Source organism: Nyctereutes procyonoides, unplaced genomic scaffold, assembly GCF_905146905.1.
Source record: "Nyctereutes procyonoides isolate TBG_1078 unplaced genomic scaffold, NYPRO_anot_genome, whole genome shotgun sequence".
Lineage (NCBI taxonomy): Eukaryota > Metazoa > Chordata > Mammalia > Carnivora > Canidae > Nyctereutes > Nyctereutes procyonoides.
In genome coordinates this window covers 39,258,789-39,284,971 of record NW_026575020.1, presented here as the reverse complement: position 1 = coordinate 39,284,971, position 26,183 = coordinate 39,258,789, and the positions used below count along the sequence as shown (strand labels likewise).

At 46.1% G+C, this 26,183-nt stretch overlaps 1 protein-coding gene across 2 annotated transcripts in view; it reads left to right on the top strand.

Annotated features, from left to right (window-relative positions):
- Nucleotides 1–11,494, top strand: part of PBX3 (PBX homeobox 3) — a 221,007-nt gene extending 209,513 nt beyond the window's left edge. The window contains exons 6-9 of one of the 2 annotated variants that reach the window (XM_055333667.1): nt 4,579–4,744; nt 5,996–6,108; nt 6,926–7,015; nt 9,961–11,494. In XM_055333667.1, the coding sequence (XP_055189642.1) occupies nt 4,579–4,744; nt 5,996–6,108; nt 6,926–7,015; nt 9,961–10,053 (462 nt within the window). In that variant the 3' untranslated portion in view covers nt 10,054–11,494. The remainder of the gene's footprint in view (nt 1–4,578; nt 4,745–5,995; nt 6,109–6,925; nt 7,016–9,960) is intronic. The other variant, XM_055333674.1, reaches the window with a different exon arrangement.
- The last annotated feature ends 14,689 nt before the right edge of the window (nt 11,495–26,183 follow it).

The following is a 26,183-nucleotide window of genomic DNA, read 5'->3' as shown; positions in this document are numbered from 1 at the left end:
AAAATTGATGGGGAACCCTGGTGTTGAAACCTGGACCTATCACACTTTGCTGTATGATTTGGGGCAACTTGTGTAGTCTGGATCTCTTATTCCTTGGTTGATATAACATGGGTGATAGTAATAGCTAATAGTCATCAAGTAATTATGATGGGCCAAATCATTAACATACCCAACAATTTGAAGAGTTTGTCTCTCTTTAGATTCCACATATCAAAACATTTGGCTTTTTTTTTTTTTAAAGATTTTATTTGTTTGAAAGAGCAAGAGCATGAGTAAAGAGAAGGACAGAGGGAGAAGAAGAAGCAGGCTCCCTGCCAAGCAGGAAGCTCATTGTAGGACTCAATCCCAGGACTCTGAGATCATGACCTGAACTGAAGGCAAATGCTTCACCGACTGAGCCACTCAGGCATCCCAACATTTGACTATTTAAAAGCGATTGGCAGTCTGCTGCTGAATTGAGCTCAGGAAATGCATGGCCCTAGTAAATGGGAGAGCCCGGAAGCTTTTTTGGCCACTTCTTGGCCTTGTAGAAGGGCTCCAGAAAATTAGCAGCCTGCAGAATGTTCACTACTCATTTCCCCAGCTGCCAAAGGCTCACAATCTGGGAGCTGATAGCAGTGAACATGAGTAGAAGGAGGAATGTATTTGTGTACTTATTCTCTCTTCTTGTTTTTAATTGATCTTAAAATCTTGCCTGGCCCTTCACCTACTGCACAGTCCAGAGTCATGAATCCTTGATACATGGCTCAAAAGAGAAGCATGTGACAGCATATTCCCTTTCTCTCCACCAATTTCCTGCCTGTTTCTGTTCTGGGACCAACATACAGATCATTCTAGTTCAGAGATGGAGCAAACTCTGCTCTACTTACTGTCCTATGTGTACAGCTTGGCTTTACTGTGAGAACCGTGTAGGAGGGACACATGTGATCTGTAGCATTGGGTGCTTCCCACAGGGTGAGGGTGGAGGTTCTTTTGCAACTAATTGTACCCATCTGTTTCTAAAAGGTGACAGAAATTCCTGAACTTAGATGTCGATTTATAGATTAATTACACTGATCTTAGTTGCAGCAGTATAGTCTTAATAGCCGATTGCTGCAATACCCAAATCTGTGATATCAGAATGTGACGTGCATATTTTAATTTGAGAAATAGTTTAACATTTTTAGATATTCATTTAGATGTGGTTATGCAGGTTAAACATAACGTATGATCACTGCTTCTTTCATTGCTTCCAATTAAACCTTGCTTGTTAGTTTAACCTCTAGGTAATCCCATCAAACAATTGGTGTCAAGGAAACACTGCCCACAGTAGCTTCGGATGAGTGGCCATTAATTTTAATTGCCTTGATATTAAAGATTAAGAAGTATTGGGACTAGCAGAATAGAAACGATCTGATGTCAAGCAAATCCACTTGCTAAAGCTTCCCCAGGCTGCTGGTGATATTAAAATTTTACTGTGAGAATTAAATAAACCTTTATTAGTGATGACTGTTGTTTGATTGGTCCAGGGGTATGCATAAACACAGGATTCTTGCATATCTGGAGATGAGACCCTTCAGTGGTACAGAGATTCCTCAATTATGAAACTGTTAATAAAGCTGTAATCTGATTTTCCAGGCTAGGTTTCATTAATGTATTATAGCTTCTCTGATTGTCAAGGTAATATTAACTACAAAGTATGGAATTCAACAGAGAATTGTTTAGAAGAGGAGAATTCTAAGATGGGCCTTTGTTGCTAAATTCAGAGTTGGGAGATTTTCATTAATTATACTTAAGAAATGCCAAATTCCCTCTCAACCAGGAATATCTCCCTTCACACTGTAGATATATTCAATATTTAACTCTTTTGAAGGTCTGCCAGTCTTATTCAGACAAACTGGAGTGATGTATGTTGAAGGAGTTTTTTTGCAAACCAGCTCTCTAGTGTGCCTTCTGAGCTGAAAATGTGCTTGTGAAACATGAGGTAGGGTCTGAGAGAACTTGCTTTAACCAGCATAATCAGAACAGATACCTTTATGTTCCTTTTTCAGTCTTGAGTCAGAACTTTTGTTTTTAGAGTCCTATAATTCTGATATGGGAATGACCCTAACAGTCACTGAACTGACTTCTCCCAGAGTATCTGTCTCCCTGTTCTTAGAGGCCTGGGCCCCACATCAGCATCATCTCTGGCTTCCCCCTCTCCCCTGACCTCTACAGCTGGTCTGTGGCTAATTCTGCCAGTGCCTCCCCCTCGATAGCTGTCTTCTCCATAACTACAGCTTTACCTGGTTATGGTTTTCATTTTCTCCTTCCCTGTGCATTCTCCTGGCTCTTCCTCCCACTACCACATCCTACTCAATGATCATGTGCTCCTATCCCAAGCCTTTGGAGCTCAAAGAAGGGAGGGCAGAGAATACCAATCGCCCAGTGGAATTCAGTCCCTCAGGGCTGTTTGAGAACCTAGTATTATCACCAACTAGGTGTTGGAACTAAAGCCAATGATTAGAAAGGAGAGGGAACCAGATCTTAGTTCTATATAGGGAACTGTATATCTGTCAGAATCGTCCAACGGGGAATCAGGGACTTTGTAAGGTAGGAAGTACCACATCTCTAGAGGCAGAGATGCCATGAACGCAAAGAGAAAACGGAGAAGGGGGTACAGGTTAAGAGGACACATAAACTCCATTTTAGACCTATTAAGTTGGAGGTTGTGGCAAAACATTTATATATTAGTGTCTTTAAAGTCAAGAACCAAAATTCATAGAAGTTAGGGCTAGAGATGGAACTCTAGGAGTCATCCACACACAGAGACAATGATTGAAATCAATGTGGATAAGATTGCTGAAGGAGAAGAGAGAAGAGGACCAAGAGCTGAGTTTTGGAGAACACACACACAGACACATGCATGCACACACACACACTGGCATATCAGACACTCCCGAAAGGTCAAACAAGGAAAGAAAAAAGGCCATTGAATTTGGGACAGGTTAAGTTATGCCTACATAACCACCTCAGTCAACCACCTAGTCCTTGAGATTAAGATTAAATGAGAGAATATATGCAGAGGGTTCTGCATAATGCTTGACACATGGGAGATAGTCATTAAATGATGGTTATTATGACCCCTAAAATTTGGTATGAAGGAAGGAAGTGCTATATACGGTCCATAAGGGGTGAGGAGGGTGGGGGGGGGATACTAGTGGAACAGGAGCAGCTAGGAAGTCCTGATCTGTAGCATATTTACTTCTTGGTGCGTTTTGGCTTCTCTCTGTCTGATGAACTCATGCTCATGGTTCCCACATGGATCCTCAGTGAGTATGTTTCCCCACTATGAGACAGCATGTGGGCGGTAGCAAGGGCATATTGTCTTCCTCACGTGGCTTCCTTGCCAGGGTTCTCTGGCTTCTTCTGGAAGGATGATTGCCATGGGTTGAAGAATGAGTTCTATTTCCAAAGCAATTAAACTCTTGGCAGAGAAGGTTAATAAGCATACCCACTGGCACAAATTGGGTTGGAGGGCTCACACCACTCCTTATTTTTCCTCAGGGCCTCTGAATAGCTGTTCAGGATAAAACAGTGCCCCACACAGCCTGATACCATAGCAACATGCCCCTTTGACAGATTATTAAGAAATTATTGAAGAGTATTTTTAAACTGTTACTTTAACAAAAGAGAGGTCAGAGCCTTTTATATAGCAGGCGGGTACCTTTTTATAAACTGCAGCGTGGGTTTTAGTTTCTTTATAGAGCTCAGCTACAGGTGCCTGAACACATCACATAACTATGAGCAAGGAATCTCGGGCTGAAATTTTGCTGTCAGTGAAATGTGATGACATCTTCCTGTTGCCAAGCTCCTCTTTAGAAATCTCTTCCATTTGCACGGGCTGACATCATAAGTTGTGTGTAAAAGACCTAAGTATATTCCAGCTGATGAAATCAGAGCAGCTCCCCTATATTTGCATTTGACCTTATTGGAATTACTTAAATTTCAAGTTGTGACCTTCTCGTGTATTAACTGGAGGAGCTTGAGCAGCCACCTTGGCAGACATAGTACCTTCAAGACAGGAGACAAAAGGATCATTCATCCATTATTAATTGATGTTATTCTTTTCAGCAGACCAAACATGATTCTACTGTCCAGCTGCCAAAATCATTCCAGACCCAAAAAGAATAAGTCATTCCTTCACAAAAATGTATTATTTACCTAACTTAACAAAAATGTTCCCCCTTTAGGTTTTCAGCTACTTTTGGGTGGGGGGCCAGTCATTCATATACTAGTTGGTATATACCAACTGAATACTTTTTAGGAACAGTGCACCAGTCCTCTTTAATATTACTGTTGCTAACTCCAAGAAGTGGTATTGATTCTGACTGTCAAGGTTTCTGAAGAGAGAAAACAAACCCCAAAAACCATTATGCGCCATCCACAGGATGTGATTGCAAGCTAAGAATTGAATGTCTCCCAAGGAAAAAAAAAAAAAAAAAGAATGTCTCCCAAGGTGTCTCTCTGGTGTCCAACAGTTATTATTGGAGGTTTGACTCTTCCCCCCCCCCCCTTTTGACCTCTCTTTCCCTTTACTCATGTCCCTATAATCTGTAGGTATCCAACTGGTTTGGCAACAAACGAATCAGGTACAAGAAGAATATCGGCAAGTTTCAGGAAGAAGCCAACCTCTATGCCGCAAAGACAGCTGTGACGGCCGCGCATGCAGTAGCTGCAGCTGTGCAGAACAACCAGACCAATTCGCCCACCACACCAAATTCTGGTGCGTACTGGCTGCTCGCTCCCTACTTGGCTCAGGCAGCCTTGTGCCACGAAACCCTGTCCCAAAGGCCAGGACACAGGAGCCATACTGAGGACACAGTGGATTTATAAAGGAAGATTTGTATTAAAATGAGGGCTTATTCTAGGGCTGGGCGAATGAGTGGATGGCCAGAGTCTGTAAACCCACTGTTCATAATGAATGCTACTCGCTGCTGGTAGATTCTGGAACCTTTACACTTAATAGTGGTTTTTAATTCAGCAGTTATGGCAAGTGCTATCACTAATAATTATTTTAACTATACTGTTCCATGTATCATTTTAACGTCCATAGTGATCTGTCAGAGAATAAAGGGAATTGCAGAAGTGGGAGGTTAAACTGTTGCTGTGCGTCATGAAGCTAGAATGTTGGAGTACAGCAATGCTTTCTGGTTAATATAGTGGCAGACTCCAGTCTGCTGTCCTTCTTGGCATTTCCTTAGCACCTGTGCTGCCATGGCAGGTGGTGAGCTACAAGGGATGTGGCACTTAATACATGGATGCAGTATCTGCAATATTGTGGTACATTTGGACCACATTTTATGTGACATTTGTGATGGAGTTAAAAACATCTAAAAACTACAGGGAGCCTGAGTAACAGTGAAAGATGTGCAGCTCATCTGTGCAGATGAACACAAGAAGCAATTCAAGGCACTTTTCTAAGAAGATCTTTTATATATAATCTTTAAAAGTTCAGAAAGCAAGGGGATTTTGTTTGTTGTCTTTCTCCCACCTTCTCTCCCTCACCTCCCTTGCCCCAAACTCCTCACCTCCTGTGCTTTTTAATGAAACATAAGCAGGTGAAAGCTAGGTAGAAGGTATGGCTAAGAAAGAGCTTCAGAAAAATGTTTCTTCTCCACATAATTGTCTACTGTGACAGTTAATGATGGCAAAGAGCTCATTTCATGACTGAGCCCTAGAGATAAATGAAAAGAAGGGGGTGGCTCCGGGCCAGCTGCTGGGTGTTTTTCTGTTTCCTTCAATTTGCTCTTTGTTTCTTATTTGGGTTTCCCCACTGGTAGAACTTTCCTAGCTGCAAAATGAATCACAGGACTTAACTCCTTGGAGTGATCCTCCATCTTCTTAGATCTGGAAATGCTTTATGTTGTACCAGACCTTTCCCTTCTGCACCTTTTCTCCTTTCCCTGCCTACAGGTCTTTGAGGATTATGTGTGTAGCTCTCTGTTATTCAGCTACTTAACTCTTTCCTTTCCAGGTTCTTCTGGTTCTTTTAACCTCCCAAATTCTGGGGACATGTTCATGAACATGCAGAGTCTGAATGGGGATTCTTACCAAGGGTCCCAAGTCGGAGCCAATGTGCAATCACAGGTAGGAGAAATGCCCCAACTGGGGCCTTTCTAGCAGGGTAGGGTTTGGGTTCAAAACTCCATACTCTTACCCCATGGAAGTGGTCTGCACATCCATGCAGAACCTGTGCTGGGTGCTTCCCAATGTGACCCATCTGCCCCACCATTTAATTTAATGAGAAGTCAAGTGAACAGTGACTTTTGATGATTCAAACCTAATAAACTTTGTGAATGCATTCGGCTCTGGCTTGAGCTCATGGAGAGGGATGGGTGCATCTTACCTTTGTAACAACAGCAACAACAACACATTGTGTATGCAAATGTATGTAAGGTTTAAAAACATATTACTGTTTCATTTCTGAAATTTTTAAAGTCAGAATTTTAAAAAACCTGAGTTCTTAAAGTATATTCCAGGTTCAACTCTTTTCTCATCCTTGTAATTGAGAGCAACTACTTGTGTTTATGTGTTCAGGTGTGTGTGTGTGTGTGTGTGTGAGAGAGAGAGAGAGAGAGAGAGAGAGAGAGAGAGAGAGAGAGAGATCCAGTATACATATTTATAAGTAGTTTTCACCCATAGCCACACACATTTCATTGACGTAGATGGAAAGTTTGCATTGCCAGGAAGCTGTTATTGTTTGGCTGGCATGAAAAACAAAGATGTGTGAGTTTAAATATGCAAAGAATTGTTGAAATTCTGCCAGTCACATTTGATTGATAAATTTGTCTTTCATTGAAGATGCTAAACCCTTGTGGCACACATAATTCAAATTGTTTCCTTTTGTAAATGATGATGTTTTAATAGATTTGGGATGATGAATTTTATTTCGTCTCACTTCTAGGTGGATACCCTCCGTCATGTTATCAATCAGACGGGAGGCTACAGTGATGGCCTTGGAGGAAACTCACTGTACAGTCCACATAATTTAAATGTGAGTACTCTGGGGAACCAGATTCAAAGAGCTGGAGGAACAGCAGCAGGTCAACAATGACTAATAAATAAATTAATAGCCATTTGACTTGGCTTCTCATCTTGTTGGCAGGTGGGGAAGGCAGCATTTCTACTGCGCTTTTATTTTATGAACCTAAACACTTAATGTTACCGTGATGCCCTTAGAAGTCCTCACAGCTAACCAGGGTGGCTAACATTCTGTCGTCAATAGGGACTCAAACATCAGCCCGTTAAGATGCCATCTTTCCTACTGGCTGTGCTGTATTCCAGGGAGATGGTGAAAAACAGGTCATTTATCTTAGAATCAAGCAGCAGGAAACATTCCCATAGCTCAAGTGAAGGGGACAACCTTGGAGGGTCCCAGACAGATCAACAGACCAATTCTCAACAAAGAATTCTGTTCTTGGGATCCCTGGGTGGTGCAGCGGTTTGGCTCCTGCCTTGGGCCCAGGGCGCGATCCTGGAGGCCCGGGATCGAATCCCACATCGGGCTCCCGGTGCATGGAGCCTGCTTCTCCCTCTGCCTATGTCTCTGCCTCTCTCTCTCTCTCTCTCTCTCTCTCTCTGTGACTATCATAAAAAATAATAATAATAATTCTGTTCTTAAGAGCAAGCTAGCTGTGTTGTCAATGTGGGATGAGAAACCTGTTCAGCACTTTTAGTGGCCTCGATTTTTTTTTTTTAAATTATGGAGGAAATAATTTTAGCTTGTGTAACCAATTCACCAAAACTTCACTTCTACCCCACACTGACATGGATGGGAAATGGCAAGATTTATAGGCCCTGCAAGGGATCCAGGGGCGGGGGTCATCAGAGGGGACTGGGTGGGCAGTGGTGAATAGAACCTGGGATTCCAGACTTAAGGAGAAAACGAACTGCCCCAAGCATAGTGGTAGAGTTGGGAGGAAAGTGGACAAAATTCTCCCTTTCTTAGGGCCTTGGCTGCTGTGACAGTAAACATTCATGATTGAAAAAGTGATTGAGAATGTTCGATTGTAAAGGGAAGAAAGGACCATTAAATACTCAAATCTTTTACATTTGAAATGTCAAATCTTTCTTTTTGGGTTTATAAATAACTCATAATAACCCACAACAAACCATATAAAAAGCCTTTTAGTTGCATTTCTCCTTTTTCATTTAAGTGTTTTGAAATGCTTCAGAGAATGTGCGATATCCTTATCAACATGATAAAATATGAAACTGTGATTGCCTGCAGCATTTTACAGACATGAATTCCATCTTCACTGATGAGGCTTGATAAGGCGCTGTTGTATAATACAGTGCATAATCTCAAACCACCAGAGGAAGGATTAATTTATTTTGAAAAAAAAAAAAGAATGCTTGCTGACAACCTCTCCTCCAGCTGCCATGCTGGGTAAAAATATTGTACATTTGTTGTTTATAAATTTGGATAAAAGAGGAATGATGTTTACTTCAGATGGAATATCTTTAGACTTGTATCTGTGTAAGAGTTTTTCTTTTTCTAAGTAGATTTTCATACCTGAGGGGTAAAAACAGCTTACTGTTTAGATAGAGAAGAGGATGTCTTAGAGTCCCACAAACGCACATAAGTGTGTCACCATCCAACCTGCAAAACCAAGGAGGCAATGGAAATGTATCACCAAAGCATTAGCTTTTTCCTAGCTGCAATTTGATATGCCCCAAGCCTGGAAAATCCTTTTCCCCTTTGGCTCTGGTCATCTCTGTGGGATTCTTTGGTCCCCCTTCTACTTCCTTTCCCTTGGTCCTAGAGGGAGGAAAGGTGCTTTCCATGCAGCACTGCACAGTGAATCGGAAGTCAGGGCATTCTCTAAGAACAGTGACCATGGGAGAAAGAAACAGGCCCAGCAAGCACAGAGCTCATCTAATAGCCACATCTGGGCTGGGCGGGGATTCTAGACCCCGTTCCCAGTAGCCTAGTGGCACAAGCCACGAAGAAGACATTTTAGATGGACTCACAGAAGTCGGAGACTCAAGCAAAAGAAGCAGGGGGGCCTGATGACCCACACTGACACTGGTGTGGGCATCCGGCTCTGGGGACAGCATAGCAGGAGGCCGGGCTGAGCCGTAGGCACTGGGTGTCAGCCAGCTCACCCTTGCCTTCTCTCCAGGAAGGCCCGCCCCGTCACTTCCACTCAATGTTCCCCAACTTACAAGCCCAGCACCTCCCTCTTCTTGACTGACATAAAAATATGTAGCGACAAGCTGTCTGCCACAGCAGAAATCTGATCAGACATTGATTTCAGCAATTGCCTCTATAGGCCAAGACATAAGGCAAATTTGTTTCGGAGCACTGTTACTGCTGATGCAGGGCTGAGGCGGGAAGGGCCAGTGGCATGCGAAAAGCCGTAGCAACATCCCAAATAGGAGCTCCAGTTAGAGATAATTGGAATACAGATTTGAATAGTGTGCTCCTCTGCAGTTCATGCATTTTCATTCTGGAAGATGCGATTTGGAGGGAAATTCTGGCCTTCATTTTCCCAGGGTTACAGTAGCCGGCTATCAGGGAACTTCTTCTCTATGGAAATGAGGATTAAGCTGGGCTGGAGGTTATACTTCATGGAGCCCAAGGACTGGCTGAGGCCTTGAACTGAGCTTCTCCACTACTCCCTTCTTAAAAGATCTCTTTTCCAGTCGCTTTATTTTTACAGCAAATCAAAGGCTGAGCTGCGTGCCAGCTTGAGACTCACTGAAGCTCTCCTTCAGCGAGCTGATTTATTGCCAAGACTTTACTTGGTGGGATGGATTTGTTTTACATGCATTTAATCCTACTTTAACACATGCTTCAAACTCCTGCCAATGTGGGTTTAGAAAATACATTTTGCTAATGTATCTTTGCTCTCGTGTTGTCATGTGAGTGTTTTAAATTAGGGAATAGAATTAATATGGAGAAGTGTACCCGTTGAACTGCATTTCTCTTTTCAGGCTAATGGAGGCTGGCAGGACGCAACAACTCCATCTTCAGTGACTTCCCCGACAGAAGGCCCAGGAAGTGTGCACTCTGATACCTCTAACTGATCTCTGGCAACACTTTTCCCTGAGCTGACATGCCTTGATACGTGCATTCAGAGCAACAGGAGGAAAAGGAAAGAGTTTTTGTAGCCCACCATTTACAGCTTTACTGTAAAACCTTGTCTTATTAGAGAACTTGGTAAATCAGTTTTTTAAGGAATCATAATCATTTGTATTTATACTTAAAAACACATAAATGTTAAAAAAGCACTTTATCCAATTAGGCCAAGATTTAACATTGTTGACAGTCCTATAGCTATTTTATCATAATTTATTATCAATATTTTACATTAATTGTTTCACAGTTGCCACTGACTTGGCCTTAAGGGTAAAAAGTACAATATATGCTAAACCTCAATCGTTAAAGCAGATGCAAAGATTCACCTCACCTAAATTGAATTTCTTGCATATTTTCATCACGGACTTTGTCTTTCTTTCATATCACTAATGGGGTTGGAATGAAGGAGCTATTTGGCTATCTCTGTTAACGATGGTTTGTTTAAGAATCTTCCTGGTCACATTTGTGTTTCGATCTCTTATGTTATAATTAGATCATAGACTGGTAGCATCTTTTCTCTCTCTGGAAGCACCAGTGCCCAGAGTCGGCTCGGTAATTAAATTATGGATCCAGATTGTTCTGAGAGATGAAGACACTTGCTGCTGATAAGAGGAGAACACGAGATCCGTCTGGGGTTGTACGGTGTGCGCTGGGTGCTGCACGGACTTGTCAAGGTTTGCTATGTCCTCTGGGCATCCACAAAGGCCCTGCTCTCTGGAGTGTTGTATATAGTGTAGCAAAAGAGTATTTATACATCTCACCAATCAAAACACAGCTTTATTACCTCATGCGAACTCATACAAACCAATAGAATTTCAACATGTTCTGTAGCTTAGAGTGCTCACTTACTACCTCTGAACAATACTCACGCTGTAGTTTGTCTCTTTCTTACCTTTTTGCATCTTGTAATTAACTCTTTGTTTCCTTCATAATATGTAATGTACATTGTAATCTTTTAAAAGAAAAATCAGGGTTGCATTTGCAACTTTTAAAAAACCGAGAGTGGAAACATTGGGTCTTCAATGAACACAGGATCAGTAGAACTGTTGTAAATACTGAGAAAGCATTTTGAATGTTCTTCATCTTATTACTAATCCATGCAAAAAAGAAAAAAAAAAGCGGCGCCGATTGTGATGCATTCAAAGTCCAGTATTCGGTACTGTATATTTCACCCTGTGTGCTGGGGCCCCCTCTCCTTCCTCTCTTTTTGTATTGTATGCGATTCTGAAACTGATTGAGTCATGAAAATAATTTGTGGCGGTGATTCTAATGTATTAAAACTGTTTCGTGTTCCTTTCTAACTGGATTACACCCTGGATTGAAAAAGTCTTCCTCGTGGTAGCTCTATGTAGTTTCAAACATGAATAAACTTTTGCTTTCATGATTAAATGTTGCAGTGTCTTAAGTAGGCTGCCACAGGAGCCGGCCAGGGGGTCCGGCAAACAGAAAGCCTGCCCAGAAGCGGGCCGGGCCGTGGGAAGGTGCAGCCTGTCACCCACACAGGGGCTTTGAAATGATGGGAAAGCAAGTGGTGGAGAACAGCTCAACTGACTGGCTGCCCCCCTCTGTGTGGCTCCCAGCTAACTCCCGGACCGTTGTTACGTGTCCTCTGTGGATCCCTGTGTTCTAAGAACTCCCCGGGGATGGTATTACCCCCACTGGCAGAGATTAGGAAAGTAAAGCTCATAAAAGTTAAGCAAATGCCACAAGGTCACAGGCCTGGGACAACGGGGGGCCACCCTGGAACCCAGGTCTGTCTGCCCCAGAAGCTCACACTCTCCCGACCTGATGATGCCCCTGGCACTTGTTAGATATAAAGACCTTTTTGTTCTTGTTGTAATTTATTTAAAAATAACCAGTCTTGTTGCCTTCACTTCATTTCATAGCTTCTGTGCGATGCCAGTCAAGAACAAGCAGGAGCTCCTCTGAAAAGAGTAAGCCTCAGGTTGCCAGTGAAAAAAACCCCGAAGTCCACACCTTCTCTAGACATACCCTTTAAAACTCCAGACTGATGAAATGTTAGACCAACAAGAAATCCTTTCATTAGATTAAACATTGTTTCTGTTTTATCAAAATAGTTAGAAATCCCATGTTTATGCACACCTCTGTTGCTAATACCTAAATCTCTATGATAGAAGAAGTGGATAGCAGGTAATTGGCCTATTTACTATATCTCAAGGAAATTGACTCACAGGAAATCAGATTAATGTTAATCAGTTACAGCAAATTGTCTATGATAAATACAACTTTTACTATTTCAGTTGGTGGAGCCAGGCAAAACAAGGTCTAGGGCCACCATTCCCATTAATCTTGAGGCGGTCATACTGTGAGTAAACTTTATAAAATAGATTGCCCTCCAAAGCTGTCCTCCCTTACTCTGGGCTCTCAGCCTGCCTGTCAGAATCTCTCCCGTGGCTAAGTAGTTATTTGCATGATTCAATTAGCTTACGGGTCAGCCTTTCTTATTTTTGTACATAAAACAATCTCTATGCTGTGTGGTTTTTGCAAAAATATCCCGTGGAAACCTGACATGTGTGCACACAAATACATCTTTAATATCCAGAAACACACACTTCCTAAGAAGCATCTCATCTTTTGTGTCAGATGAGAGAGGCACATCCCAGGGTTTGTTGGAGATTCACAAGTGGCCGAGCAACCCCTGAGGGAAATGTGCGAGCCTGTGGTTTTATTCTGGGGAGGCCTAAATTAAAAATCCCAGTCCCTCTCCTATGTGCTGGGTGAGGAGCACTCATACCAGTGTTGCCCCTCTTTGCTCTTCATGCCTCTGTATGGGGGCAGAAGCCTCCTCATTTCATAGGTAAGGAAACCGGAGCACGGCATGGGTCCTGAGTATCTTATGTTTTGCTCCGATTTGGGTGCAAGATAGTCATCTGGTAGATTTTCATCAGGTAGTCTTTCTGGGTTAGGGATTGGACTGCGAGAAGATGAATAAAATCAGGCTCCAGCCCTTGGGAAGCCAAGGTCCTGGGCCTGGTCCTTGTTCAGATATGGCAAACGCTCATGAGGTTATTGGAAAGGTTGGTAGGCTTCTGAAGTCCAAAAGAGGAGAAATGAGGATGCCCACAACCAGTTCACCGGATCAAAGAAAATAACAGCCAGTCACAGGCTAAGAGGCCTGTCCACGCACACAATGCAGTTAGATGCACGAGGGCACGTGTGTGCTCAGATGAGAATGCATGTATGTCCACCAGCTTCTGGAGCCCAGATGCCTGAGCAGCTGTGTTGACAGAGGTACCAGTGACACCCAGGGACTGCCACTTCCTCAAGCAGCCCATGGACCTGAAGCCAGAACCCTGTAGCCAAGGGGTGGAGGGTCCTCCCCCAGAGAAGGGGCCGGGCAACTGACAGGGTTCTCCAGCCAGCAGGACTCGGGACTATGCTCACTGGGACTACTTCAAGGGTCGGACGGCGGGTTCTTCCTATGCCCAGCTGCCTCCAGGTCAGGGAGCCTATCGTCCTGGGACTTGAAGGGAGTCCCTGAGCCTGAGTCTGAGGCTGGTGCCCAGCAGTACTGTGGCAGGCAGGGATTTGGGGTGGCAGGGAGCTTTAAAGAGATTTGGCCTTGGAAAAAAAACAAACAAAACCCAAACTGAGCAGAAGGCTGTGCCATTCCCTGGCCACAAGTGGGGGTGGGAGAGGCGGTGTTCTGGAGGAGCCCCCTTCCTGCGTGGACAAGTCTCCTAAGTGGAGTGGTGCCACAAGGAAAGGGCCTTTGCCGGTACCAGAGGGCCTTCCCTGGTTCTGGCAGCCCCATGGGATGGGGATGCTGAGGCTCCAAGAGGTCACCCCGCCTGACTGTGGCCTCCCACAGAGCCGGAGGCTGCCCCGGGAAAGCCCCATGTGACTCCTCCCAGCAGCCACTTGCAGTGGGGTGGAGAGAGGCTCCTGTGAGCCTGGGCCGCCAGGCCCCAAGAGGAGGCTTTTCTGGGGGACAAGGTGAGTTGTCCGCCTCCACCTGTCAGAGCTTGCGACACTCCCACTCAGGCCTCCATTACTTGGGCCACCTGAGTGTGCGTGTCCTGTGCTGTGTGCAAGATGTGTGTCACCACATGTGGTCCTGTGTCCGTGGATCACAGGGTTGGCACGAGGGACCGGAAGAGCCGAGGACTGGGGCCCGGCTGGGTCCGGCACCATGACTCTTGGAGGCAAGCAGACCTGGAGGTTGGCTGTCGTGATGAATGAGAGGTGCTGAGCATGGGCCCTGGGGCGGGTGTCCACACGGACTTGTTACGGGCAGAGGCCCACCTGTGCCCCAGGGTGTCTGCAGGTCCCGGGTGCCGTCCGGCTTAGCTGCGGCCCCTCAGCCCACTGCTTGCACAGCCACCCCATGCCAGCGGACCTCTGACCCCAGCCCGGGTATGGACCTGACTCCTGGCTCTGCCTCCCGCCAGCTGTGTGACCTCAGATGAGGGATGTCACCTTCTGACTTTCCTTGTTGTCTTGGAACATTGCTCATACCCTGTCTCCCCGATGAATGCCCGTCCTTTAGGATGAACCCAGACCACTGTGCCCTCTAACAAAACAGGCTCTGCACCCCCTGCTCCTGGGACAGCCCAGCAGGAACCTGAGGAAGAGAAGATTGGGAGGACAGGAGTGTGGGGATTGGGGGGAGGTGGTAGGCTCAGGGAAGGGTAGACCAGGTAAGGGATGAGCATGTGCAGAGGCCGGGGGGCATGGCAAGTGGAATTGTCAGAGATGCCACGAGGATGCTTGCTCCCCCCCTTCCGGTCTTGCTCTCCAAACGCTTGCAGCAGCCTCATGAGTGAGTCCTATTCTCACCTCCACTTTATAGATAAAGAAACTAAAGCCACATACACACAGACCTGGAACATGAGCGAAACTCGCATTTTTAACCCTTTGTGCCTGGCTGTCTTATCAAAGTGTCCCTTTCTTATCGTGCTGGGGACAGTCACTGTTGTTGAGCCTGACTTGTCTTGGGAATTGAGCAGAGACAGAGACAGGTGCCACCCCCCACATCAGGGCAAGCCATTGGCTCCTGTCCCCAGCAACCTGGGATCCCAGGGACACCCTCAGGGAGACTGCTAAGTCCACAAGCGCTCCAGGACAACAAATGGCCAGCAATTCATCCCCGCTGGACCTGGGGACCCAGCCCCATGGACAATAAACCCAACCACCTCTCAGCTCTGACATCTCAGCGGTCACAGACCCAGCCGACACACACAGAGTCTGCTTCCAGCAGGACTGCGCCGGGAGCCTGCCAGGAGCCACACCTCACAGCCCAGGGGGTACTGGTCCCACCACAGAGACAAAGAGGGAAGGCCAGGGTTCAGTGTGGCCCATGGCTAGGAAAGCACCACGGCTCGGCACCGGGAATGTGGGCTCTGAGTGAAAGTGCCTGGGGTTGAATCCGGCTCTGCCTCATACCAGTTGTGCATCCTTGGGTACATCGTGTAAACAACCTCCCGTACCTCAGTTCCCTTAGCTGTCCAGCACCTGCCTCCCAGCACTGTCTGGAGAATGGAGCGTGGGGTGCGGTGAAGTGCCCTGCGTGCAGTGAGCGCTGTGGCCTGGCTGCTCTTATTCCTATTGGCCCATGACTTACCCACCCTGTGATGGGCGCCCATTCCAGCCGATGCCCACTTGACTCACTGTTGCTAAAACCCAGATCTCCTGAGACACAGGTTCATTCATTCCCTTCAAGGCAGCATGACAATCTAGGGCTCCAGAGTCGGGCTGAGTCCTGCCCCTTACCAGCCATTTGTGACCTTGCGTGGTCACCTCCTCACTCTGCTCTTTGGCCTTGGTGTTCTCATCTGTAAAATGGAGAGACTTCATTCCTACTTTCCTCACAGGGGTATGATAAAGATTCATGAGCTGATGCACGCCTGGCCCTTGGGATGGAGTGGGTTCTCTCTGTTGTTATTGTTAGACAGTGCCCGCGGTCAGAAGGGGACGCCGCGTCTCTGGCTCCTCTAGTTGGAATGACTACTTCTGTCAGCAAAGAGGTCATCACAGGGTGTCAGCTGCCAAGTGTGGGCCCTGAGAGGGGCCTGGTCTCTTTAACCCACCCCCTCCAGCCTGCTCATCACCCCCGCCCTCACGGATGGACTGAGGCTTTGGCCTCACCTCTCACCACCATCTCAGGAGATAATAAAAGGCTGATTCCTTTTTCCTGGTAAAATTTCAGCAGAAAGTGTACGCATCATTAAATATGGAAATCCAGAATTTTATTAGCAATCTGCTAGATCTGAACTGACGCCAATTAAACAAAAAAGATATCATTTATAAAAAGGCAGAGTTCAACTTGTATTAAATATGAAATGCAATTTTCTCCTGGTTTTGATTTATTACTGGTGGTCCATTGTTCAAAGAAGCATGTTATATTTCAATAGAGAAATATTGTTTATTCATTAATATTTTAAAACGGGCTTATTGCTGTGCATGGCTCTCACCGAATGAAACTTATGATTTAAAACATGAATTAATAAACACATTTGAAAGTGTTAGACGAGATCACAACCTCTCATTTTTCATTTTCCTGGGAGCATATTAAATTTTTATAATTCTGCATCTACAGTTTTTTCTTTTAAATAAAGATGCAGATTCTGAATTACTCTGCTAATTTCAGGTAACCAGGAGCGAAGAGCAATATCGTGGGGACCTGTGTCAGGATCACAGAATCCCAAGAAGACACTCAGGTTTATTTTTGTAATATTCATAAATCAAAATAAATGAGCTTTGTGTGGGAGGCAGCATTCATGTGCATGAGGATGCTGGCTGGAGTGAGCTTGTGCATTGGGACTGTGTGTGTGTGCAGGTGGGTTTAGCATGACCGTGATCACAGTCACACACGTGTATGATTGTGTGTGTCCATCAAAAGCCATGTGCATCAGCCTACATGCTTGAGTACGTGCAGTCTGAACGTATCCCAATTGTTTGGTTTGATGGGCAATCATTTTTTATCGAGCACCTACTATGAGCCGGATGCTGTGCTGATTACTGAGGGTGAGCTGGTTACAGGGTGGTCTCCCTGCCCTCTCCCTCTACACACGACTGCCTGAGCAACCTCCCCATCAGGAACTGGGGCTGCTGAGTTTCCCACAGTTTCTCCAACACTAGAAATTTTGCCTTTTATGTGATGAGCTTCTGGGAAATATTTGTTGACCCGCTGATAGAGGGGAAGTTTAGGGAAAGGAGAGATCTTTATGGGCTGGAGGTAGAAAAAGGCTTCTGCAAAGATGAGTTGAATTAGGCCCAGAGAAAGGCACAGCCTGGGGGTGGAGGAAATGAAGGGCCAGGTAAGGCTGAAGGGAGGGTCGCATCCTGAGGACAGGGAGTGACTTCCCCCATGGAGCTTCCAGCCCACCCAATGGCTCCCTCACTGCCCAGCCTCTGCTGAGTCCAGCTACTGCAGCCTCGCAGACACCCTGTGCAACATGAGCTCCTCTAGAGGCGGAAGCAGAGGTCTAAATGGGAAAGAAAGGATTTGCCCTTGGGTCTAGGTCTGGGGGCCACACCTTCCCTAAAGAGGTTAGAAAGAAGTAAAGTTTGCAAAATTAACCAGTGGGTTGTGTTGCCCCAAGATACACAGGAAGCGGGGATTTGGGGGAGTCTTGGGGAAGTCCTCTTACTGGAGGAAGAGCCCTGCGAGGTGGAGAACCAGCTCTACCCCAGAGCACTAGCTCAGGAGGGACCTTGGAGACAAATTCACCTGGCCTGGTGTGAGGGAAGTAGAGACACAGAAACGTCACTAAAGCTCCCTGGGAATAGTGCTGCTTAGCCCATCCCAGTGCTCACATGCAAGTGTTTCTCCATAGCAAAATTGCTGGTGTTGAGTATATGCTCCTTTTTTTTTTTTTAAGATTTTATTTATTTATTCATGAAAGACACAGATAGAGGCAGAGACACAGGCAGAGGGAGAAACAGGCTCCATGCAGAAACCCGATGTGAGACTCGATCTCAGAACCCCAGGATCATGCCCTGGGCGGAAGGGAGGCGCTCAACCACTGAGCCACCCAGGTGTCACGGGTATATGCTCCTCTTAAACTTTACTAGGGAAGGTCAAATCATTTTCCAAAGTGGTTGTACTGATTTATACTTCCACATACTTGTTAATATTTAGTATTTAGATTTTCTTTTCCAACCTGGTGGTTACATGATGATATAACAATGTGATTTTAATTTGACTTTCCTTTCAAATGATTACTAATGAGATTGAGCATCTTTCCCCCTGCTTGTTCATTGAGTGTTCTCTTCTATGAAGCACCTTTGAGGCCACCTGTATGTGTGTTGTCTTTTTCTTCTTGATTTGTAGAGTGTTTTAATGAACAGCAGTACAATACTTAATTTTAACTAATATTCAAACCAAGTGTTTTCCTTTTTGGTCACTGTTTTTTTGTGTGCGGTGTGAGGCAGGGGTCTAAATGTCCCTATACCATTTATTGGAAAACTCATCTTTTCGCCAATGATCTGCAGTATCACCTCTCTCACACGAGTGTCTGCATGCGTGTGCACTTCCATTTCTGGGCTTGTGTGGCTGCTGAACTATATGTCTGTGTCTGCGGCAGTACCACCACGGCTTGCTGTCTGATAGAGCAAGTTCTCTCACCTTGATTTTTGGGAATATTCTGGCAGTTCTTGGCCCTTTATGTTGCTGTATAAATTTTAGGATCAGCTTGTCAAGTGCCATAAAAAGAAATTCATTGGGATTTTGATTTGGATCACATTTGGAGAACTGATACATTTAAAATACTGAGTCTTAATCCATGAACATGATGTCTATCAATATTTATTTAGATCTTGTTTTAATGCCTTTCAATAAAGTTTTTTTATTTAAAAAATTGAAGTATAGTTGACATACACTCTTATATTAGTGTCAGGTGTACAACATAGTGATTCAACATTTACACACATTCCAAAATGCTTACTATAATAAGTGTGGTTACCATCTGTCAGCATGCAAAGTTATTATGCTATTATTGACTATATTCCTTATGTTTTACTTTTCATTCTCATGACTTATTTATTTTATAATGGGAAGTGTGTGCCTCTTAATCCCCTTCTCCTTTTTTTCCCCCCGCCCCCACAACCACCAGTTTGTTCTCTATGTTCATGAATATGTTTCTGTCGGTTCACTTGTTTTGTTTTTTAGGTTTCACATATAAGTGAAATCATATGGTATCTTTCAATTCTCTTTCATAATTCTCATCACAGTGCTCGGGCTCCCACTCATTCTACCAGGTTCTTCCATAGTAAAACCCCACATTTCTTTTTGTCTAAATTTTCTCCATCTGAACGATGTCAAGGGGTCTGGATTTTTCCAAAAGAGTCCCATCCAGGTGAGGTGCCACCCTCTGAGAAGCAAGATCCTCTCTTGGAGACTGTGAAATCAGGCATCTCTTTCTTTCACCCTGACTCCATCTTTCCCTCCTTCCCTCCCTTCCCCCCTTCTTCCTCTCCCCTCCCTCATCTCTCCCTTCCTTCCTTCCAGCCTGCCTGATTTCCTTCTTCTTCCTCCTGGCTTTTTTTTTTTTTTTTAATTAGTGAACTTAATTTTTAGGGCAGTTTTTATAGCAAAATTGAGTGGAAACTACATAGAGTTTCCATAATATACTTCCTCTTCTCAACACATGCACAAACCTCTCCATTACCAACATCTTGCACCATGATAGTTCTCTCCTTGCAATGCATGGAACTACATTGGTGCATCATTGTCACCCAGAGTCTAGAATTTACATTGGGGTCACTCTTGGTGGTGTGACTTCTGTGAATTTGGACAAGTGCGTAATGACAGGTATTCACCATTAGTGTGGCACAGAATAATTTCACCGCCCTAAAAAATCCTCTGTGCTCCTCCTATTTATCCCTTTCTCTTCCATAATCCCTGGCAACTACAGATTCTTTACTGTCTCCATGGTTTTGCCTTTTCCAGAATGTCATAGAATTGGAATCATATAGTGTGCAGACTTTTCAGATTGGCTTCTTTCTTTCCTTCAGTGATATGCATTAAGGTTCCTTTGTGCTCTTTCACGACCTGATAGCACATTTCTTTTTAGTGCTAAATACTATTCCATTGTCTGAATGGACCACCGTTTATTTAACCATTCACCTACTGAAGGACATCTTGGTTGCTTCCAATTTTGGCAATTATGAATAAAGCTACTACAAACATTTGCATGTAGGTTTTGTGTGGACACAAGTTTTCAACTCCTTTGGGTAAATACCAAGGAATGTGATTGCTGGGTTATATGGGAAGAGAGTGTTTAGTTTCATAAGAAACCACTGGATTGTCTTCCAAAGGGGCTGTACATTTTGCATTCTTGCCAGCTGTGAACGAGAGTTCCTATTGCTCCACATCCTCACCAGCATTTGATATTGTCAGTGTTCTGGATTTTGACCATTCTAGGAGGCATGTGGTGGTATCTCACTGTTTGAATTTGCAATTCTCTAGTGACATATCTTGTTAAACATCTTTTCCTTGGCTTATTTGCCATCCCTGCATCTTCTTTGGTGGATTGTCTTTTCAGGTCTTTTGCACAGTTTTAAATCACGTTGTTAGTTTTCTTGCTGTTCAGTTTTAAGAGGTATATATATATATATATATATATATATATATATATATATAATTTATATATAAAGATTTTATTTTAAGTAATCTCTATACCCAACATGGGGCTCAAACTCACAACCCCGGGATCAAGAGTCACATACCCATGATGGAACCAGCCAGGCACCCCAAGAGTTCTTTGCACATTTTGGATAATAGTCTTATCCAGATGTGTCTTTTGCAAATATTTTCTCCCAGTCTGTGGCTTGCCTTTTCATTCCCTAGACAGTGTCTTTTGCAGAGCAAAAGTTTTTAATTTTAATGAGGTCCTGCGTATCAATTATCATTTTCCAGGATCATACTTTGATCTTTCTTTTTTTTAAAAAAAAACTCTTTCTGCTCTGATAAATTTTCTGTATTTGCCTGTCTGCCTCTTCAATTTTGGAAATGGCTATGCCCAGCCAGGTGGCGCCAGTGGGATGACTGGGATGTGGGAGGTTGGCCTCTGGAGTCCAGCACCCACACAGTAATCTGGGCACATGTAAAGTGGAAACGGCTCTCGTAGGACTGGGTGAGGATGAGGTAAGGTCTTCCTTACATATTACTGACCTTAGCATCCTACACACAGTAGCTGGTCATTAATCAGCACTCCTGATCCAGAGTAGCCAGGGCACCCTATCTGGGCATCTCCTTCAGGAAGACACTTGTAACCACTAGAGCAGTTTTGCTCCTGTGTCTTGTCCAAATGGGCTGCTGTTCAGTCTTTGCCTGCCCGCTCTGCACCCCCACTGAACGCCCCGGGGTCCAGCAGGATTCTCCTCACCCCAGCTCAGCCTGCCTTACCCACTGGCACCTGTTCCACTTGAAACAATTGCTTGATTTGCACATTATCACAAGAATAGAGTTTTGAAGCATTTAGTGATGAATACAGGATAAAATAAGGATTTCCAGAATGTTGTCTCCCTGGTGGGTCACCAAGCAGAATAGATGTCTGATACTTTAACAATCTGTGGTGTCTTGCCACTGTGGGGAGTGAGCCTTGTGAGCTCCTCATGAAGCCCTCGCACATGCTGTCCCATGCGTGTCTCTGTGCGCACCCTGACTGGTGTGTTTCTGACTGGGCGTCACGTAGGCCTGTTTCACTGTGCTGCACTGGTGTGAATGCGAGGGGGTGGCCCACATTTTCAATGTGTGTGTCGGGGTGTGGCTCTGTGTTGCATGGCCCAAGTGTCCATTATAGGTAGGGCACATAGAAGGGGGGTTTGTGGGTATGTTCCTATCATAGGAGCAGGAAGGACCTTTGAGATTTTTTTTCTTCCTCAAGAAAGACACACACCTCCCGTGTGCTGGGCATTTATTCTTGGCACTGCAGATACAGCAGACACCAAAATAAACCCAAAACCCCTCACTGGGTGTAGCTAACATCGTAGTGGAGCAAATGAAAACTCTAAAGCCTGTGTCATGAATTGAATTATCCAAATATCCAAAGATGTTTATCAGGGCGGAGTCCTAATCCCTGGGACCTGTCCATGTGACCTTTTTAGGAAGTAGCGTTTTCACAAGTAAAATCAAGTTAACACGAGGTGATACTGGATTAGGGTGAGCCCTTAATCCAGTATGATTTGTGGCCTTACCTTTGTAAGAAGAGAACACAGAGAGAGAAGGCCACATGAAGACTGAGGCAGACATTGGAGTGATCTTTCTTTTTTAAAAAAAAAAGATTTTATGTATTTATTTGAGAGAGAGTAAGAAAGTGAGCCCGAAGGGGAGGGGGGCAGAGGGAGAGGGAGAAGCAGGCTCCCCACTGAGCAGGGAGCACAACGCTGGACTATCCCAGGACCCTGGGATCATGACCTGAGCCAAAGGCAGATGCTTAACCGACTGAGCCCTTCAGGAGCCCTGGAGTGATATTTCTACCAACCAAGGGACACCAAGGATTTCTCGCAACTAACAGAAGCTAGAAAAAGATATAGAGCCTCCAGGAGAAACCAATGCCAACTACACCTTGATTTTAAATTTCTAGCCTCCGGAGCTGTGAGAGAACAAATTTCTGTTTTAAACCTGCAAGATTGCAGTGCTTCCTGGCAGCCCCAGGAAACTAATCTGTCCTAAACCCCATAGTGGGGAAGGGTCAGGGCCACAGCTGAGCCTCAGCAGGGGCTAAGGACCCAGAGTGTGAAGCCAGTGTACACAGGGCCCTTGGGCAGAATGGGCAGGGCGTGGGCATGGGCGAAATCCCAGTGAGCCCCTTGCCTTGGTTTCCACATCCATGAAGTGGGCTCCTTGTCTGCGATCATCTTACTCCTAGGGCCGCCCTGGGTTTCCAGAGAGATGGTGCAAGGCTGACACTGAGAGTGTGCTGGGAAATGTGGGCACTTTCCAATACTCATTCTCTCATCCCTTCTCTTGACTTTTCTGAATTGAATGGCGTCTGGGTCTGGCGCCTGGACATCAACCCATTGTTCAGGATCTCTCTCTCCCGCCTCGGTGGAGTCCCAGGTGAGAGTGCTATTGTGGACATGGGACATCCTGGCTTTCTGGCCAGGGAATGCCCTGACTCTGCTGCTGTGTGGCACGGTGTGCCCTCAAGCCTGCCTCTGTGTCTTCAGATCATCCTGTTGTACCTGGGGTATGGCCTCGCCCCTGACTCTGGAGCCTGCTGCAGGGGGCCTGTAAGCAGCTCTGAAGGCTATGACTCAGGACAGGGTCCCATCATCACAGGGTTCCTCAGGATGGCCCGGGAGCACTTTCTGCCTCCACAGAGCTCTCCTCTCCCTCTGGCTCCACTCAGGCTTCAGCTGAGCCCCAAACTCTTTCCCCTCCCCTTGGGGAGGTCCTTGCTTCATTCCTTGTTTGGCCTGAGGCCCAGGCACAGATGTGGGGAGGAGGTGGGTGTTCAGGGTAATTCCAGAAATGCCAAGAATGTGTCAACTCCCCCAGGAGGTGAGGCCCAGGTCCCAGTATGAAGAACCTCAACTTCCTGCTGCTGTGAAGAGGGAATGATTCACTTTTGTGGGTCACTGACTTGGGCACAGTTTCAAGCAGGTGCCTGACCACCATCATCATCACCACTGTCACCGCAACATGTAGTATCCTCATCATCCCCTTCAGCAGCTCCACCTCCACCTCCACCACCATCAACACCACTATCACCACCATCATCTCTCCCTCTGGCTTCCCACGGCGGTAATGCTTCAGTGCCACGTGAACCTGCATTTGATCCCGGTCCTTAACTGTTCCCACTCCAGATGTTGTCTGTCTCTGAGCCCCTGCATCCACCCCATGGCCTGGCTACCCCCAAACTTCTCCACCCCTGAAACGTTTGCACTTCCCTCCTCAGCCTGACGCCTGACCCCCGTCCTCCTCATCTCCCAGGGTATGTGGTACTCATCAAGGAGCACATACATCCGTACTTCTACTAATAACCTGTTTAAGGCAATCTAGGCTTTTTCTATCATGCTTCTCAAAAATCTCGCAGTCTCTGTCCACTGTTCATTTCCAAAGACATTTCCATGTTTTCTAGGTGTTTGTTATAGCAGCACCCCACTTCTGGCTCCCAGGATCTGTATTCGTTTTTCATTGCTGCTGTAACGAATTCCGCTCTCCCGTTTCCGTCCGCCCGGCAGACCACTGAGCTTGGATGCATCCGGCTGTTGCCGCGCCTAGCCCCGGCTCCTGGGTGTCTTTGGAGAAAGCCACCCAGCTGCACAGCTTGGAGCCGCTATGCATTCCCACCTTCAGCCTCATCTGGCTGGGCTGACCCTGTGGCGGTCCTTCCAGCCAACCTGAGCTGAAGACAACTGACCTGAGGTCCCCTGGGAAAACTGAGGCCAGGCAGCCACGACTGGAGACTTCTTGCCAGGGCAGATCATCATCAGGCAGGAAAAAGCTGGGACAGAAGTGAACTCTGCTGGGCATAGTAGGGTGGGACCTGGCCTGAGACCCTCTGGGGGACAGGGACTGGGGGAGCCAGAGTGTGTGGAGTCTGAGATACCAGCTCCCCCAGGAGACCAGCGAGCAGGGCAGAGGATCCTGCAGGCCGGTAGGGGTTGGGGCTGGAGTTCTCAGGGCCCCAGAACTCTGGCCGAGGGACCAGGCCCACTCGAGGCTGTGCCAATGAGGTTGCAGGGTGGGTCCCAACCTCTGGCCCTGGCAGGATGCATGGGGTGGAGGGGCTGGAGCATGGGGCTGTCAGGGCCCTTGTGCAGGAGGGGTAGGTGTGTTCCAGCACACGTGCCTGTGTCCGTGAATGCGGGAGGGTGTGGGCAGGAACGTGTGTGTGTGCAATGAGCTTTGTGAGCAAGCAGGCATGATGGTGGATAAACCATGTACCCCTGCCTCATTGTGCTGGGGTGGGTGGTCCCTGGGAAACCCCAGGAGGCTGCACCTGAGGGGGTGGGGCCAGAAGTCTGGACCTCAAGCACACCAGCCACAGCCAGAGATCTCACCTGGCTCCTCTGCTTCTCAGCCGTGTGACCTTAGGCTATGTGGGCCCCTCTGCGCCTCACTTTCCTCACCTGTGTAATGGGAGTGATGACGTCACCCTCACAGGTGTATCAGGAGGATTGCGTGAGACTATGAACGGAGAAAGTCTGGCAGTTAGGTGCCGGCAAACTCATTCAGTACCTGCTTGTGGAGAAGCATCTGTGCCAGGCAGGGCATGGCTCACCTCCCCGTTGGCCCCGGGAGCAGCTGGAACCCCCTTTGCAAGCCACAGGTCTGCCCTGCCTGGCTCCCCACCGGCCCCATCTCCGTGGCTATCTGGTGGGTTCCTCCCTTTGTCTTGCTCCCTCTCTTTTCATTTCTCTGCTTGGATTCCTTGTCTTACCGCTGCCCCCGAACCCTCACCCACACCAGAGGAAAAAGTGGGGTGCTGCATGACCTGTCTCCCTGCATTTATCGAAAACTCACCTGCCAGCCTCTGAACCTTACGGAAATAGGGTTTCAATTCCCTTTGAATTGTGGATCAAGAAAAAAACGGTGTGTCTGATAGATATTTTTCTCTGGTAGGGCATCATTTACTCTGAAGTCTATGGCTGGGGCAGGTTATCAGGATGGGCATTTGCTGCCAGGTCACTTCCAAATTGAACTTATGTCCTAACAGAAAGAGGAGGCAGTGGGGTGGCCAGATATGAAGGGGCTGTGGGAGAAATGGGTCCTAGTATTGGAGAAACTGAGGCCCAGAGAGGCCAAAATCATGGGCTGAACCCAATGCAGGGCAAAGCTTTTATTTTTTTATATTTTATTTATTTATTCATAAGAGACACAGGCAGAGGCTCCCTCTGGGGAGCCTGATGCAAGACTCAATCCCAGGACCCTGGATCATGACCTGAGCCAAAGGCAGATGCTCAACCACTGAGCCATCCAGGTGTCCCCAGAGCAAAACTATTAGATGAGGCCATGCCACATACTGTAGCCCAGGACACATCAATGATCATGGTGCTGACAGCTGCTACATGGTCCTGGGGGCTCCCCGTGTGCTGGCACTGAGCTCATCCCGTGCAAGAGGGGCTTAAATTCTATAGAACCCCAGGGATTGGGAATTCTACT